At 47.0% G+C, this 17,286-nt stretch overlaps 1 protein-coding gene across 2 annotated transcripts in view; it reads right to left on the bottom strand.

The window, feature by feature from the left end:
• Nucleotides 1-17,286, bottom strand: part of MDGA2 (MAM domain containing glycosylphosphatidylinositol anchor 2) — a 379,533-nt gene that overhangs the window by 3,491 nt on the left and 358,756 nt on the right. For both annotated transcript variants that reach the window (XM_083434972.1, XM_083434973.1), the window contains exons 13-16: nt 15,855-16,010; nt 11,783-11,941; nt 8,121-8,251; nt 2,258-2,363 (exon numbers count right to left, since the gene is read on the bottom strand). In XM_083434972.1, coding sequence (XP_083291098.1) covers nt 2,258-2,363; nt 8,121-8,251; nt 11,783-11,941; nt 15,855-16,010 — 552 coding nt within the window. The remainder of the gene's footprint in view (nt 1-2,257; nt 2,364-8,120; nt 8,252-11,782; nt 11,942-15,854; nt 16,011-17,286) is intronic.

Raw genomic sequence — 17,286 nt, 5'->3', positions numbered from 1 at the left:
ATGTGCATGGGAGAGCGAACCGGAGAAATGGGAGCAATCTGCCGTAGCGTTTTAATGTTCTAATGCTCTGCTGAATTATAGCGCTTTAACCTGCTCAGAGATCTTAGGGTGAAGGGCAGGAAACAAACAAACAAACAAACAAATATTGATCTTCTGCAAACTAAGGCTGTTGGTACTAAAGGGTTAAGAGGTAACAAGTCGCTCTAATCACTGAGCAGCTGGAAGTCATTAAGCATCCAGGAATGTGAGTTAGTTTGTATAAATAGTCAGTTCACCTGTGTGTTTCTCCCCTCTCCGCCTTCTTTTTGACCTGACTCGCAGACTCAGTTTGTGGCCATGGGCGTGTTTGCTGATATGAATTAAGTTTAGAGTAAAGTTTTCTTTATGCCGGAGATAAAAGCATGTGTGCTTTATCGCCAGGGTTTTTCTTTTGTAAATAAAGTTTTTTTTCTGAGTTCCAAAGTGCATGCTCCAGGATTCTTCATTGAAAGGTACTGACTCTCCTGCCTTCTTCAACCGCTGCACAAAATTCTCTGCTGAGATAAGATTTATGGCGTTGGAAGCGCACTGGACGTTTACTTAACATTAAACTAATTAAAGTTTAATGGACAAAGGCGTAACCCATGGGTTGGCAAACTAAGGCCCAGGGGCCGGATCTGGCCCAATTGCTTTCTGGATCCAGCCCACGGACGGTCTGGGAATCGCCACATGGATCAGTGTGGGGATTCTGTTCGTTTGGGCTGCACCATTTCTCTCCCTCACACGCATCACGGTGCCGCCTCCTCCCTCCCTCCTCCTGGCTTCTCCTTGCCCTGCCTAGAGGAGGAAGGGGGCCGGGCAAAGCTGGCTGAGCACCATTTTGAGCAGCCCCTCTCCAGAGCCAGCCCTTTTGCACCGCTCATCATCCCTCCGCTGCCACCACAACCAGCCCCTGCCACTCGCAAGGTCCAGGTAAGCAGCCACTGGGGCTCGTCCGGTGATGTGGAGAAGGGAGGGGAGAGTCGTGGGCGTGATTTTTTCTCCAAAATATAGTCTGGCCCCCCACAAGGTCTGAGGGACAGTGGACCGGCCCTCTGCGGAAAAAGTTTGCCGAACCCTGTAACCCATTGCAATTTACTCAGGGGCAGAGCACATCTAAATAGGGCCTGGATCGGGTGCAAGGGGCAAGTCCCCAAAGGGGGCACGACACGGAGGGAGTCCGCTACAGCACCGGCACAGGGGCGCCCTCACACACCCCAGTCCAGGAGAGTGGGTGGCACAGCCTCTCTCTGTCCTTGGGTCTTGATTCACCCTGGGAAGGGGGGGGGGATGCGGCTGGGCGTGCCAGGTGGGGGCAGGACACACAGAGGGGGATCTTCATCCTTCAAGCTCTCCAGCTCCCACTGCCAACAGGGCGCAAGGGGTGCCTCTGCGGGGGTTGCCTAGTTTGTGCCCCCCCAGATTGTACGCCCTGGGCTACGGCCCCCATGCCTCCCAAGCTACACCACTGAATTTGCCTGTTCCTTAGTAGTAGCTTATATTTAGAATATGCAACAAGCCCTCCTGTTGATCATGGCTTATTTATTGTGCCTTCCTCTAAGCCCGTTTTTTCTTCCCATCCCAGATAAAAGCATTTATTAATTGCATTTATTATAGCTCATATATTTTCCCCTTTTTTTTTTTTTTTTGCAAAACATCAAATTTTTGCCACGTTTATTTTCAGGATAGTCGCTCTTATTGTTTTACAATATTTTCCAGATCCTCCTGTTCATTTCCATTGATGCAGTCTAGAAAGAGGCTCCTGTAGTTATGACCCTGAGATCATCTCCTGAGGCCCTCCTTCGTTTGCCTCCTCCTAGAGAGGTCCGGAGGGTGGCAACATGAGAACGGGGCCTTCTCTGCAGTGGCTCCCCATCTGTGGAATGCTCTCCCCAGGGAAGTTCGCCTGGCACCTTCATTATACAGCTTTAGGCGCCAGGCAAAAACGTTCCTTTTTAAGCAGGCCTTTGGTTGATCTTATTGACATCCAACACCCTTTTAGAATGTGGCACTTTTTTTGGAAGGGTGTTTATTGGGTTATTGCTTTTGGTTTGATTTTATATGCTGTTGTCTTGTTGTGAACCACCCTGAGACCTCCAAGTATAGGGCGGAGTATAAGTTGAATAAAAGAAAGAGAGTAAGAGAAGAACTTGGATCATTACATTTACACTGGGGCCTGGGAGCAGATTGTGGCTGGGACGCTGCTGCGAGGACGAGGGTGGATCAAAGAGACACTTACGATTGTTCACATAGTCCTCTTTTGTGCATTCGCCTTCCACAATCGAGATGTCGTCGATGGCGATGTCGCCTTCGATACCCTTGCCACGGATCCCTTCAAAAACAACCTGCAATGAGATCACATGAGATGCACCTGAAAAAGATGATCAGTGCAGCAGGAGCAACAGAAATAGGGGATCGTGCAGGCAGAGTTGCTTCCAACAGATACAGGGCCAGTTGAATCTCCTATGGCTACCATATCTCTCCTTTCTGAATGTTCGGTAATCTGTTTTAAGAAGGCATCATCCACAGTTCCTTCCATTTCTTTACTATGTACCATATGCGGTGGAAATGCAAAAAGATAAAGGAATTTTGGGACATGAACTAAATTATTTTAGTTAACCTTCGCCAAAAATCCAGAAGCCTTTCTCCTAGGTATTATAGGCGTAGATATACCGAAAGATTTGAGGATGTTATTTACGTAGGCAACCACAGCCGTGAGAATACTATTAGCCCAATGTTGGAAAGGAGAGAATATACAGACAAAAATGGAATGGCAGGCAAAACTGATTGAGTACGCTGAGATGGCAAGCCTAACAGGGAAAGTTAGGAATGGCTGGGGAAGCCCAGCCAGATGGGCGGGGTATAATTATTATTATTATTATTATTATTATTATTATTATTATTATTATCATGACGACCAAACATTGTAAACATCTGAAATCTTTGGCAGGCTTTGAATGACTCCTGCAAGGTGACATAACCTATTGGATAAATATAAACTAGACGTTATTCAATATGCAGTTAACATAGAAATGTAGAGGACCCACGTGGAGGGAAGCCTTAATACATTACTATATACCGTATTTTCCCGTCTATAAGATCCCCCCATGTATACGATGTCCCCTATTTTGGGGGACTCAGATTTAAGAAAATGGGGGGAGATAGATCTGTGTATAAGACGCCCCTAATTTTTGACATTATTTTAAAGGGAAAAAACCTAGCCTTATATACGGAAAAATATGGTAATTTTATTTCATTTTCAACATTTAAGTATTTTTTTAACGTTTAAGTATTTTTTCCCCTTTTTATGTATATCTCTGATGGAGAATGATAATTGTGATGTATACTAAAAAATCAATAAAGATTAAATGCAAAAAAAAGAAGAAGAAGAAAAGGCGGCATCATCCAAGTCTTCAGACTGGCTTGGAGATCCATCACAAACCCCCACAGTAAGAGAACAGTTGTTTCCCTCACCTACAGTTTTTACCCATATACTCCCAATCTGCCTTCCATGCTCCAGGTCACGGATTTCTTCATAAGTGTACACATCCTTTACATGCAATGCTACTCCTCCTCCCTTCCTGTTTGGTCTGTTCCTTTTGAACAGGTTATACCCCTCAGTTTCTTACATTTCAGTCATGAGTTTTATCCCACCAGGTTTCAGTAATGCCTACCAGGTCATATTTGCCATCCTGAATTAAAAGCTCAAATTCATCTTGCTTGTTTCCCATACTCTGTGCATTAGTATAGAGACAACTGTAACCAGGAGGCAACTGCTGTCTCTGCTCCTCTGGCTCCGAATCAGTGTCTGAGATAAGGGCAAGGAATCAATTTTGCAGCTCCAGGGACACAGCATGGGTCCTGACAGTCCTGCTTCTGTGTGTCATATTCCTCCATCACCTGGATGGGTGGTCTTCCTTCTCCCTATGAACACCTCTCATGTCATCTGGCCCAATAGCTTGAATTGTGGATAGATGGGGTTCAATGAGAGCCATCTTCAAATATCTCAAGGGCTGTTACGTTAAAGGTGGAGAAACCTTATTTTCTCATGCTCCAGAGGGGAGGACCTGAATCGATGCATTCAAATGATTAGAAAAGGAGACTCACACTAAACATTAGGGAAAACTTTCTGATGGCAAGAGCTGCTTGCCATGGGATGGAGCACCTGGCAAAGTGGTAGACTCTCTTTTCTTGGAGGTTTTTACGTAGAGGTTGGGTGGCTATCTGTCAGAGATTCTTTAGCTGTGATTCCTGCAGTGTGGTGGTTGTACTAGATGCCCCTCAGGGGTTCATTCCAACTCTACAATTCTATATTCTTTGTGGTTAATGCATATCTTATGGTGGTTCAGAAAAGGGCTATATCAGACTGTCAGACTGCGAGACTGCAGTGAGATCTCAGAAGGTCCTTTGGGCAAGGACTGGCACTCTCTTCATCTATACAAAACAGCACTCCAGTAATGTTAAATTCTAGTTTATACTAGGAAATGCTCTTGCTATAATTTATCCCTGCCTTAGCTGGTCATTTAGAATCAGGGATTGCTGCAAAGCATTCATAATCCCCTCTTCAGATGAGAAATGCTTCGCCGATGATATGTGGGCCCGGAAAGCATAAAATAAATCTTGGATGCACTTCAGTGTGCGAATTAACCTATAAAAAGCTTTAATTTCTGTGCTGGAGCAACAGCATTTACTGCAGACAGAGATTCACTCTGATTCACTCTACTTAAAATTAACTGGGAGGTTTACATCCCTTCCCATTTAGGCTCTGAAATGCAAAATAAAGTTTGGTTGGCCCAGGAGCTGCAAAAAAAGAAAGAAAGTAATTTAAAGTTCCAGCTGTGCTGACATTTATTCGGCTTTATTTGTTCAGCGTTTTCACGGCCTTAAATTTGTTTTATGCTGTAAAATAAGAAAAGGAGGGGCAGGGGAACCAGGGAGGCAGGGAGGCAGGAAACTCCAGGAGCGAATGGACAAAAATCGAATGATTCCACTGAAACAGACTCTCGCTAGTCCTGTTCATGGGGAAAGTAAGAAGGACAGGGCATTGGAGTTAGCACTGAGTTGTGCAAAAGCTATTTACATCACAGATGCATCTGGGGTTGGGGGTTTTTCAGTGTGGGGGGGTTATCTTGGGAATGGCAAAGTTCTTGGGGTACACTGCATAGACTAGAACCCCATGGGACTCACATTCACTATCTCCCTGCCCCCTCTATACTTGTAAGCAGTTTCCCTCTTGGTCTGAATGTTCCCCTATCAGTATTCATTGTGGTTTTCATTCTGCAAATGACACACAATTGATTATTGCCTCTCCCCTCTGCAATTTGCATTGTGTTTCCTTTGCATTGAAATGAATGGGGTGGACCAGCCTAATAGTCGCACAACTGATGGCGTAATTAATCATGGGGAATAAGGCGACAGGCGAGAGAGCAAGGTGGAAAAGAGCAGGTTTTGTCAGAAGCCGAATCGCAGCAGAGCGGAAACAGAGCGCCACGCAGCAAATATGTCTCAGAATGGAAATCAGTGCTGTATTACTGTATATCCCTAGTTGCAATTCAGTTCTAAGCATGGCTACTGAGATGCAAGCCCCACTGAGTTTGAGGTATCTATGAAAAGGCAACATGTTTGTGAGTGCGCCACAGGGACAACTTGAATTTCATGGGATGCCCCTCAAATCTTCATTTCCTCTGCAACGTGTGAAATCCAGCCTCGTAGCTCTGGCAGGTGCATTAACACAAAAGGATCAATTTTGTTCATCAGCCAAGAGCAAGAAACCAGAACGGATCTATTCAGCCACCTGACCCATTTCAGGAAGCATCTGCCAATCATCTGCAGATGCTCCAGACCTTCAGACCTTTTCAGATGCATATGCAAGAGGGGAGAGAATGCTTTGCCTGGCAATATAAAGTCCAATATTGATGCTTAATCAGCAATGTCATCATATGCAAAAAAAATTTAAAATGCTTTGATCAGCAACCCAAACGAAGAGATGAGTAACACATTATAATAATGGAACTACTGGACGACTGTGAATGTTGGACCTCAATCACCATCTGCCAGTTCAGAAGACTCTGAATTTCATCCATCTTTGGACGTTATATCTAAGACCAGGAGCCTGAGTCTCCTGTGCCCATGACTGTCCCAAAGGAAGACGTGTCATTCCAAATTTGAGCTTCAGCACCCAGGAATGTCCTCCTGACTTGGGTGACTATTTAGACAGAGACAGTGCAACCCCATTACTCAGAAGGAAGCCCGTCCAATGGTGAAGCAACTAACTCAGGAGAATATAAGGAGGGTCCTGAAGAAGGATTGGGCCAAAGGGAGCCCATCTAGTCTGCAGCCTGCTCTCACAGGGACCAAGCAGGTGTCCATGGGAAGCCTGCCAGAAGGACCTGAGATCACTCCTCCATGCTTTATTCCCAGCAATCTGTATTCAGAGCTCCCTGGCAAGTGGGTAGGCTTGTAGCAGATGGCTATGGGGATTTACTAATATGATGGCCATCTGTCAGGGTTGCTTTAGCTGAGATTCCTGCATTGCAGGGGGTTGGACTAGATGACCCTGGGGGCCCTTCCAACTCCTCAGTCCTATGATTCTACAGAACCTTTAGTCCAAGGTTCTCAGGGCGGATTACATTCAAGTCAATAATCTCACTGGTTGCTTTTGGCGATAATCAGATTGGAGCTTCAGTTTGTTAAGTTGGAGGAAAGAACTGAAACACTTGCAGAATCTCAGTGGGATCCCGTGTCTCTAGCACAGGGGTCCCCAAACTAAGGTCCACGGGCCGGATAAGGCCCGAGGGACTCATTTATCCAGCCCGCGGTGACCCCCGCCACCCGCTGTCCGCTCTTACCGGCACTGCGCTGCGCGGCTGCCCACTTCCGGGTCGGAGGAGCACCGGAAATAGCTTGTGCGCATGTGCAAGCATTGTACGCATGTGCAAGCATTGTTTCCGGTCACATCTGGGTCCGAGGAGGCCTGTGCACATGCGTACAAGCGATTTCCGGTCCTCCTCCGACCCGGAAGTGCACCAGAAACAGCGTGTGCGCATGCGTATACGCATGCGCTCCCCCGCCCTCCGGTCCACCGCATGATCAGCGCTGGAGACACCGGCCCGAGGCACGGTGAGTTTGCTGACCCCTGGACTAGCACTTGCATTATGAGACACCCAAAGCTCAGTGCAGTTATGAGTGACAATTCCTGCCTGGAGATTTTTCTCTTTTGTTCCACCCTGTTTTGGATCCTGCCCCCAACACCCCCAAAAACTTCAAAACACCGAAAGCAATTTATAAGCTTTTTGCTGGCAGTGTGCTTGCTCCCATGAGTGCGCATTCATGCATAACAGATTTAAAAAATAAAATAAAATAGAGGGACCTCATTGCTGCTATGAACTGCTGCTATGTTTCTCTTTGCAGTATAATTGTGATGGTTTTTATTGCATTTCGTATAATTTTTGTTGGGATTGAGTGGAATTGTGCAAACCTTAGGCCATAGCTGTCAACTTACAGATTTGAAAATAAGGGACCAGCAGCCTCGAAAATAAGGGATCAGCAGCCAAAATAAGGGATTTTCCAAGCACAGGTATGTTCGACTTCTGAGCCCCTCCGAGCCAAAGGCAGAAAGCCCAGCCAGCAGCCAAACGAAGACTCAAGCGGTGGTTCCCACAGTGCAGCAACCCGGCAAAGGGGTGCAGCAAGGGAAACCACTGTCACCTCTCCGCTGGGAAGCGCTGAGCAAAGGCAATTCCCCAGGCAATGCGGCCGATTTAATCGGCACAAGGCATGCAAGCTCCACCCCCCAGTCGTTCTCAGACTCCTTATTGGGTGAGCAACGCAGCCAAGCAACACAGCTGAAGCCTCCCTCCTCCCTGGCCGGCAGGGAGGGAGAGGAGCTGCTTCCTTTGAAACCCGTGAAATTTATGGGATATCAACAATCCGGGACAGCAGCGGGAAATGGCACTGGGATAAGGGACTTTCCCGCCAAATAAGGGACTGTTGACAGCTATGCCTTAGGCAGGTTGCTTGTGCTTTGTGCATGACAGGTCGGTTTTTAGAAAGGAGGAAACCAATAAAACGGGGGTTGTCCTCCTCTAAGACAACCATCTTACCTGAAACGAAGTGTTTGGGTGTATATTCACTCGGGCCTGAGACCAATGCTGCCCTTTGTTGCCGCTCGATGACCAGAAGGGGTTTTCTATGGAAGCCTGGTTCTTTAACCGCAGGTAGACATTCAACGTTCCTTTGGGGGGGGGGGGGAGCAAACACACACAGCAGAAGGCAAAGGTTAGGAGGTTGTGAGATGTTGGGTGATGGGATGCCGCAAAAGAAACCTGAAATGGGCCACTGAGCCAGAGCTCTTGAATCACAGACTTGCAGAATCACAGAAGGGACCCCCAGAGGCATCTAGTCCAACCCTATGCAATGCAGGAATCTCATCACACAGTTCTCCTCATCCAATCTGAAACCACACCTGACCCTGCTTAGCTTCACAAATGCATCAGCAGTGATTTGAAGATACCCGTTGCTCGGTCCCAGCTCCTTCCAACCTAGCAGTTCGAAAGCACATCAAAGTGCAAGTAGATAAATAGGTACCGCTCCGGCGGGAAGGTAAACGGCATTTCCGTGCGCTGCTCTGGTTTGCCAGAAGTGGCTTAGTCATGCTGGCCACATGACCCAGAAAAACTGTCTGCGGACAAACATCGGCTCCCTTGGCCAGTAAAGCGAGATGAGCACTGCAACCCCAGAGTTGGCCACGACTGGACATAATGGTCAGGGGTCACTTTGTGTTTACCTTTAAGAAGAATCTGCTGGATCAGACCAAAGGGGGCCCATCTAGTCCAGCATTTTGTTCTCACAGTGGCCAACCAGTAAAGGTAAAGGTAAAGGGTAATATTTCTGGATTAGCGGAGTCTGTAACCTGAAGCATATGTAACCTGAAGCGTATGTAACCCGAGGTACCACTGTATTATAATTCTGCTCATCACATTTTATATTTTAATGGAGCATTTTCACTGTGTTAGTTTAATGGAGTACTACTACTACTAGTTGTTGTTGTTATCATTATTAAAATTATTATTAGTAGTATTACTATTATTAAAATGCATGTTTACACACCCTGAACTTTAGGGAGATGGTGAGATTAGAAACTGAAATATATATTTATGTGTACGTGAGTATTAAATATGAACAGATATATATTATAATGATATATTATTTTTCTTTTCCAACGGAATGTGTCCTTGCAAAGGCCCAGAGTGGCACCTGCCCTATTCGGACCTCAAACCTCCGAGGGCACTTGGCGAAGGCCTCAGAAACTCGCTCCAACGGACTTGGTGACTTTGCGGAAGAGTAACCCCAGAGAAGTTTGAAAGCAGCTTATCCCCCAAACTCGTGTCTGCCCGGCGAGGCCTTTCATTCCCGCTTCTAATAAGGAGCAGAGCTTTCATGCATATGGATGTTGCCAGCCAGACTCGTTTGATCTCCGCAAAGAGCTTAAGAAGGTTTTAAGACGCTCGGACAAATGGCGCTCAAGATGCTCAGGCTCCCAGCCCTTTTCCCCAGACTCAGGGGGGGACCTTTTGTACAGCAGATGTCAATTCATCTCGGCAGACTCCCTGGCCTCTTCCAGATCCATTACCCTAATTTAACAGTCTCCCAAATCCCTTGGAACAGATTCCGGCTGGAAGATTTCCGACGGCGAATAATCCCAGGCAGTGATGAAAGACGGAGGCAGTCAGCCGGCCAAGACTTGCGATGTGGCCACTGGCGGAAGGAATCCACGGCCAGACCTGCGGCTTCATGTCCCAGAAAGAGGCGCAGGGAGTGCTTTTCAGTCCTGAGGGCCATATTCGTATCTGGGTGACCTTCTGAAGGCTACCTGCTACTTGTGCCCAGCAGGGCCAGAGGCTGGGTCTGGTTTGGAGACTCCAGCTGGTGCAGAATGTTGATGGGTTGCTGATGAACACAGCACACCGTGGTTAAAACAGCTGCACCAGTTGCACATCCAGTACAGGCCTGGGTTCGAAGTCCTTGGATTAATTCCCAAAGCCCGGAACAATTTATGTCTGGGGTCTCTCAGGGATCGACTGAACCCTTCAGTCCCAACTCGATCTCTGAGATCATCTGCACGAGTTTTGTTGGTCATTCCCTGAGCTGGAGAGGCTCACTTGGTAGCAATAAGAAACTAGTCCAGTCCTGTGGAACTCCCTGCCACTGTGCCTTCTGTGCCAGCTTTTAAATGCCTGCTGAAAACCTTTCTATTTTGCCAGGTAGTTATGAATACAACCTTCACTAAGTAGTTGATTGATGCCAGATTTTAACTCTTTATATGGTTTTTATTGTACTTTTGTTGTAAACAGCTTTGATATATACACATCTATTTAATGATACAGCAGTGCAGATATTTTTATATAAATAAAATAACATTAAATAAATCTGCACAACTCCCTTTCAACTCTACGCTACTGTGATCCTATGATCTAACGGCTGAGATGTAATGGGATGTCTGGGAACATTAAGAAGAAAGGCTGGCCGTGGTGAGAGACAATGGACCTCCCTGGGGCATTTGGCTAAGCCAGAGCTCTCTTCCACCAACTTCTCCACGTCTGAATTCTCTCTGGAGGTCAAGCAAGAGATGTTGAAAAGGGCAAGGCCAGTAGCAATGTTTGCTAAGCAGTCTCAGCTCATCCCCAAAGACCAGGCGCTGGAGATGAAGGACAGAATAAAGGTCAAAGGTAGGGGAGGAGAGGAGAGTAGGAGAGGAATCTTCTCTGCCCAGAGAACATTCAACATCAATCGGAAGATCTGGGCAAACGTATCTTGTGACAGCAGTGAAATTAACACCAGTGGCGGAATCAGCTCACCTATGTGTTATTTAACTTATATGCAGAATTCATCATGCGAAAGGCTGGACTGGATGAATCCCAAGCCGGAATTAAGATTGCCGGAAGAAATATCAACAACCTCAGATATGCAGATGACACAATTTTGATGGCAGAAAGTGAGGAGGAATTAAAGAACCTTTTAATGAAGGGGAAAGAGGAGAGCACAAAATATGGTCTGAAGCTCAACATCAAAAAAACGAAGATCATGGCCACTGGCCCCATCACCTCCTGGCAAATAGAAGGGGAAGAAATGGAGGCAGTGAGAGATTTTACTTTCTTGGGCTCCATGATCACTGCAGATGGTGACAGCAGTCACGAAATTAAAAGACGCCTGCTCCTTGGGAGAAAGGCGATGGCAAACCTAGACAGCATCTTAAAAAGACATCACCTTGCCAACAAAGGTCGGTATAGTTAAAGCCATGGTTTTCCCAGTAGTGATATATGGAAGTGGGAGCTGGAAATAATTGATGCTTTTGAATTACGGTGCAGGAGGAGACTCTTGAGAGTCCCATGGACTGCAAGAAGATCAAAGCTCTCCATTCTGAAGGAAATCAGCCCTGAGTGCTCACGGGAAGGACAGATCCTGAAGCTGAGGCTCCAAGACTTTGGCCACCTCATGAGAAGAGAAGACTCCCTGGAAAAGACCCTGATGTTGGGAAAGATGGAGGGCGCAAGGAGAAGGGGACGACAGAGGACGAGATGGTTAGACAGTGTTCTCGAAGCTACCAGCACGAATTTGACCAAACTGCGGGAGGCAGTGGAAGACAGAAGTGCCTGGCGTGCTCTGGTCCAGGGGGTCACAAAGAGGCAGACACGACTAAATGACTAAACAACAACACTATCTTGTGACAGCGGTGAAATTAACACGAGTGGCAGAATCAGCTCACCTATGTGTTGTCCGTACATGTTGTAATAGAAGCTGAAGCAGTAGGCCGTGTTGGTGGCTCCGTAGGGGTTTTTTGGGGGGATGCTGAACAGAGGGCTGGTCAGTCTGGCCCGGTCTCCTTCCTTCCTGGGACTGGAGGCTTCAATGTACATGAAGAACCCTGCAAAGAGGAAACAGCAAGGTCAAGAGGCGGGATGACAGCAGCCAACCGAACCCAGGAAAGGAGCTTCTCCTTCTGCCCAGGCTGTAGACAATAATAATAATAATAATAATAATAATAATAATAATAATAATAATTTATCTATACCCCGCCCTCCCCAGCCAAGACGGGGCTCAGGGCAGCTAACAACCAATAATAAAAACAAGTTGATTAAAATACAATTTTAAAAGATTAAAATACAACATTAAAACATTAGGATGCAGCCTCTTCACAGGAGGAGAAAGGAAAAAGAAAGAGGGGGAGGGAATCAAACTGATTCCAAGCCAAAGGCCAGGTGGAACAGCTCTGTCTTACAGGCCCTGCGGAAATAAATCAGATCCCGCAGGGCCCTGGTCTCATGAGGCAGAGCATTCCACCAGGCCGGGGCCAGTGTTGAAAAGGCCCTGCCTCTGGTTCAGGCTAATCTGACTTCCTTAGGGCCCAGGACCTCTAGGGTGTTGCTATTTGTGGACCTTAAGGTCCTCCGTGGGGCATACCAAGAGAGGCGGTCCCGTAGGTATGAGGGTCCTAGGCCGTGAAGGGCTTTAAAGGTCAAAACCATCACCTTAAATCCGACCCTGTACTCCACCGGGAGCCTGTGCAGCTGGAAAAGCACTGGGTGAATATGCTCCCATGGCAGAGACCCCATGAGGAGCCTCGCTGCAGCATTCTGCACCAGCTAGAGTTTCTGGGCAGCCCCGCGTAGAGCAAAATACAGTAGTCAAGCCTGGAGGTGACCGTCGCGTGGATCATAAGCAGGTAAATCAGCGGTTCCCCAACTTTTTGGGGGGTCACCGGCCTCTTGTTTCCATAAAATCACCCCAGTGCCCCCCTTCCCTATAAAAAACATTATTCAGAATAGCTCTTTGCATGACCCACTAAGGAAGCTGGCAATGCAATGGAATTCAAAACGGTAGCAATTAACTGCGCATACGTTCAAATCCAGTTGAAACTATTCAGTTTAATTCAGGCTTTCCCAAACTTGGGTCTCAAGCTGCTTTTGGACTACAATTCCCGTCATCCCTGACCACTGGTCCTGTTAGCTAGGCATGATGGGAGTTGTGGTCCAAAAACAGCTGGAGACCCATGTTTGGGAAACTCCATCAGGCAAGGCCTCCATCCCCAACCTCCAGTCTCTGCTTCTCAATTTGTATTGTATTATTTTATGCACTGTGGCTGGCCGTTGTTTTATTGATTGTACTTTCGAAATTATTTATTGTAATTTATTTATTTATTTATTGTAATTTATTTATTTATTTATAGTGGGTTTCTCTTTAATTTTTATATGCTGATATTATTATTCTACACTATTCTAATGATTGTTGAATGTGGCTTTATTTGATGTAGATTGCGTATTTTAAAGCTATGCTTTATTATCACATTTTTGTAGTACATTAGATTGTTATAAGGTGTACATTCCTTGTTTCTTCAGCTTGTAAACCGCCTTGAATATTGTAAGATAGAAAGGCGGTATACAAATTAAAAGTGATGATGATGATGATGATTTAGCAAGGCTCTTAGAGGCCACATTTAACAACTATGTCAATTTTCGGTAAATTCTTAATGTGATGGGTGAGCATGAAATGACTGCAGATTCCCAATGTCTAGTTTAGAGTCACTTAGCAGGAGTTTTAAATTGCCACTTCCAGGGTCCCCCTGTCACCCCCTCACCTCTCAGGTCCCAAAGGCCAATTGCAACTTCCTATGAATGTGCAACCAGGACATATTGCGTGACGAGTCCCCCCCCCCCCCGCCTCAGGGAAATAAAGACACATTACACAATTATTAAGATTAATGGGCTAAAAAAGGCCACAACTTTATTGGTTACAGGTGATGAGCAGTATTGGCTTAGGCATTGGTCCTAACTGACTACCGTATTTTTTGCTCCATTGGACACACCGGACCATAGGACGCACCGGACCATAGGAGGGGGAGAACAGGGAAAAAATTTTTTTTCTTGCTTTCCCCCTCTAAAACAAGGTGCGTTCAAGGTACATTCACCAGAGCTTGTGAGGCTGGCGGTGGGGGGAATCGCTGCATTCCCCCACCGCCAGCCTCAAAGATCCCTGAAGCCTTTGGAGCGCAGCGCCCCGCTGCCCTGCAGAGGCTTTGCGCACAGTCATCCCCAAACTAGAACAGCAAGACGGAGCCCTCCGTCTCGCTGTTCTGGCTTGGGAACAGCCTTGCTAGCCTCTGTAGAACAGCGGGGTGAAGGCACCCCGCTGCCCTGGAGAGGCTTTGCGCGCAGCCGTCCCCAAGCTAGAGCAGCGAGAGGGAGCGCTACGCAGTGCTCCGTCTTCCTGTTCTGGGTTTGGGCATAGCGGTGCAGCCTGCATTCACTCTATAGGACGCACACACATTTCCCCTTAATTTTTGGAGGGGAAAATGTGCGTCCTATAGAACGAAAAATATGGTATATCCGACTTCAGCCTGTCCGCTTGAAGTCCGGGAAGGGTTAGCCACCAGTAGGGGGAGTCCTGCTGATGCACATCAACTAGGAACTCCCCCGGGGTCACCGATAGGGGGCGTGCCTTAGGCCCTCACCTCCCTAGGCTTTGAACAGGGCCACGTCCCCCAGAATCCTTTACCGGACTACCCTTCAACATGTGGGGCAGGGGATGGCGCTTCCTCCCCTCTTCCATCTACAGAGCAATACCAATGCCTAACCGCCAATACCCAGAAAGTTGTGACGATTTGCTATGAGGTAGGCGAAAGCCAAGTGGCTGGTGCCAATTTGCCAAGTGGAAAAATTCCTACCAGGCCCCTCAATGGCGACCAACCAAGGTCCATAGCAAGGTCAAGCAATGAAAACCTTATAGGGTGGGAGGGTGGGAAAAGCAGGAACAGCTGGCAGGCGGGAAAAGAGGGAGATCCCTGGCTGGGCCTGTGTTAAATAGCTCAGGCCAAGGACCCCGAGCCAGCTGATTGGCTGTCCAGAGGATGACGCGGCCAGGGATTCCCTCAGTTGCACAGAGGCTGAGAGTCAGCCACCGCACACATGGTCCAACTTAAAAGTTCCTGGCTCAAATGGTAGCATCCTTCCCAGAGATGTCTGAGATTGGAGGTCCTGAATCATGTCCCCAGCACATAAGATAACCTCAAGGTTAGATTGCTGCAATGCGTTCTACGTAGGGCTGCCTCTGAAGGCAGTTCGGAAACTGGTGCAGAATTCAATGGCCAGGTTGCTCACTGGAGCAAGACTGTTTGAGCATATTACACCAATCCTGGTCGACCTGCACTGGCTACTGATTAATTTCTGGGCCTAATTCAAAGTGCTGGTTTTGACCTATAAAGCCTTAAGCGGCTCAGGACTGCAATTCCTCAAGGATCGCCTCTTCCCATACGAACCTACCTGGACCCTGAGATCATCTTCTGAGGCTTCCTTCACGTGCCTCTTCCTCGAGAGGTCCAGAGGGTGGCAACATGAGAACGGGGTCTTCTCTGCAGTGGCTCCCCATCTGTGCAATGCTCTCCCCAGGGAAGTTTGCCTGGCGCCTTCATTATACACCTTTAGGCACCAGGCAAAAACGTTCCTTTTTAACCAGGCCTTTGCCTGACCTGGTCAACATCCTATGCCTTTTTAAAAAATGCTGGCTCTGTTTAGGGGGGTTCTATTGGGTTGTCGTTGTATTTTGATTTTATGTATGTGATCCTTTATGTGAACAGCTCTGAGACCTTCTGGTATAGGGCGGTGTAGAAGTAAAATAAAATAAATAAAATAAAATAAAGATGCTCAAGGGACACATTCCCTTAGTGTCTCTCCCAACAGAGTTCATGACCCAGGGTACCCAAGACATTACAAATGGAAGTGTGAAGGAGCTCTTGTGCTTGGTCAAAAGCCAATCTGAGCTTTAGGCTGAGATATGAACTTTACCTTCCTTGGATCCTGACCGGTCAGCGCTGGGCCCTGTGTTTGGGGTGTACTTGGTGTCCCGGAGGATAATGTTTTGCCTCGTCCAGTCAAAGTTGTCCTTCTCGTCTTGGGTGAACAAACAAATGTTGCCGTCTTCAAAGCCGCAGTGGAATTCTCCTGCCAACAGACGGACACCGCATTCGCATGAAAAAAAGAGGATTTCAACAACCGTGAAGCGTTTGGGGCTCATCTTCTCAAGCAGGCTGAATGCAGACAACCCTGAGACAAGGCTCCACTTTGGACCATAGCCCTGGCAACCTCTAGGAGTAGACAGCCTGGGAAGTCAAGCAAAGCCTTTGCCTGCATGCAGGAACACAGAGAACAGGCATGCCCAACTCCCAAGAGACTGCGATCTACTCCCACTATAAAAAAAATGACAGCGGTCTATCCATTAGATTGACCAAAGTTGTTGAGCTTTTTTGGGGGGAGCCTTCACCAAAGTTGTTGAGCTTTCCAACAATTGATTGTTGTTGGGAAATCAATCTGGGATGCCAGGGATGCCCAGGGATCAACCAACTGGTAGATCGCAATCGACCGGTTGGACATGCCTGATGTAGAAGATTTCTTGGTGGGGGCAGGGAGGAGCAGCAGTGGAAGGAATTGGGGCGTGGGGTGGAGGTTGTAAAGCAGAGCAGAACATCCCTAGGTAGGTTTAGCTGAAAATTTGTCCGAATTCAATGGGACTTCTGAGAAAACCTGCCTGGGAATGGGCTGCCAAACCCATCGAATGCAGGAGGACTGTATAGGTTGCACCGAACTCTATAGTAGTGCTTTTAAAAGCTGGGAGCAAAACAAGAAATTAAGAGACTGCACCTAGGATCCTAGGGAGTAGGCTGGCTCTGCTTCTCTTCCCTTGCCATCAAAATACCCCCAGGGCAGAAGGAGGAGAGCGAGATTGTTCCATGAGGCAAGCAGAAATCTTTGCATTTATGGAGGGATCTCCTTAGTGCTATGTCATATTCCTTCTTGCATCAATTAATAGCAGGCTCATAGCCAGCATTGTTTGGGAATAATAATAATAATAATAATAATAATAATAATAATAATAATAATATTTATACCCCACCCATCTGGCTGGGTTTCCCCGAATATCTGGGCGGCTCCCAACAGAATATTAAAATACAATAGTTTAGAGAGGTTCCGTTCAGCATATAACTGTATCCCAACATAGTAGAAAACCTGTTCCCAAGATCTCAGGAAGCATCATGCAAAATTTGGTTAAAATCAGTGCTGCTTTGAAAAGTTGGGTCTGCCATCTTGATTCAAAATGGCACCCAACCACATCCCAACATAGGCAAAAAGCTGCTCCCTTGATCTAAGGAAGCACCATGCAAAATTGGGTCATGACAGCTGAAGAGGTGTCCAAATTGCTGAGCAAACAGAGAGGCAAGCA

Source organism: Podarcis tiliguerta (genome assembly GCF_965153285.1).
Source record: "Podarcis tiliguerta genome assembly, chromosome: 1".
In the NCBI taxonomy this organism is placed as follows: Eukaryota; Metazoa; Chordata; class Lepidosauria; order Squamata; family Lacertidae; genus Podarcis; species Podarcis tiliguerta.
This window is presented reverse-complemented; position numbering and strand designations above follow the sequence as displayed.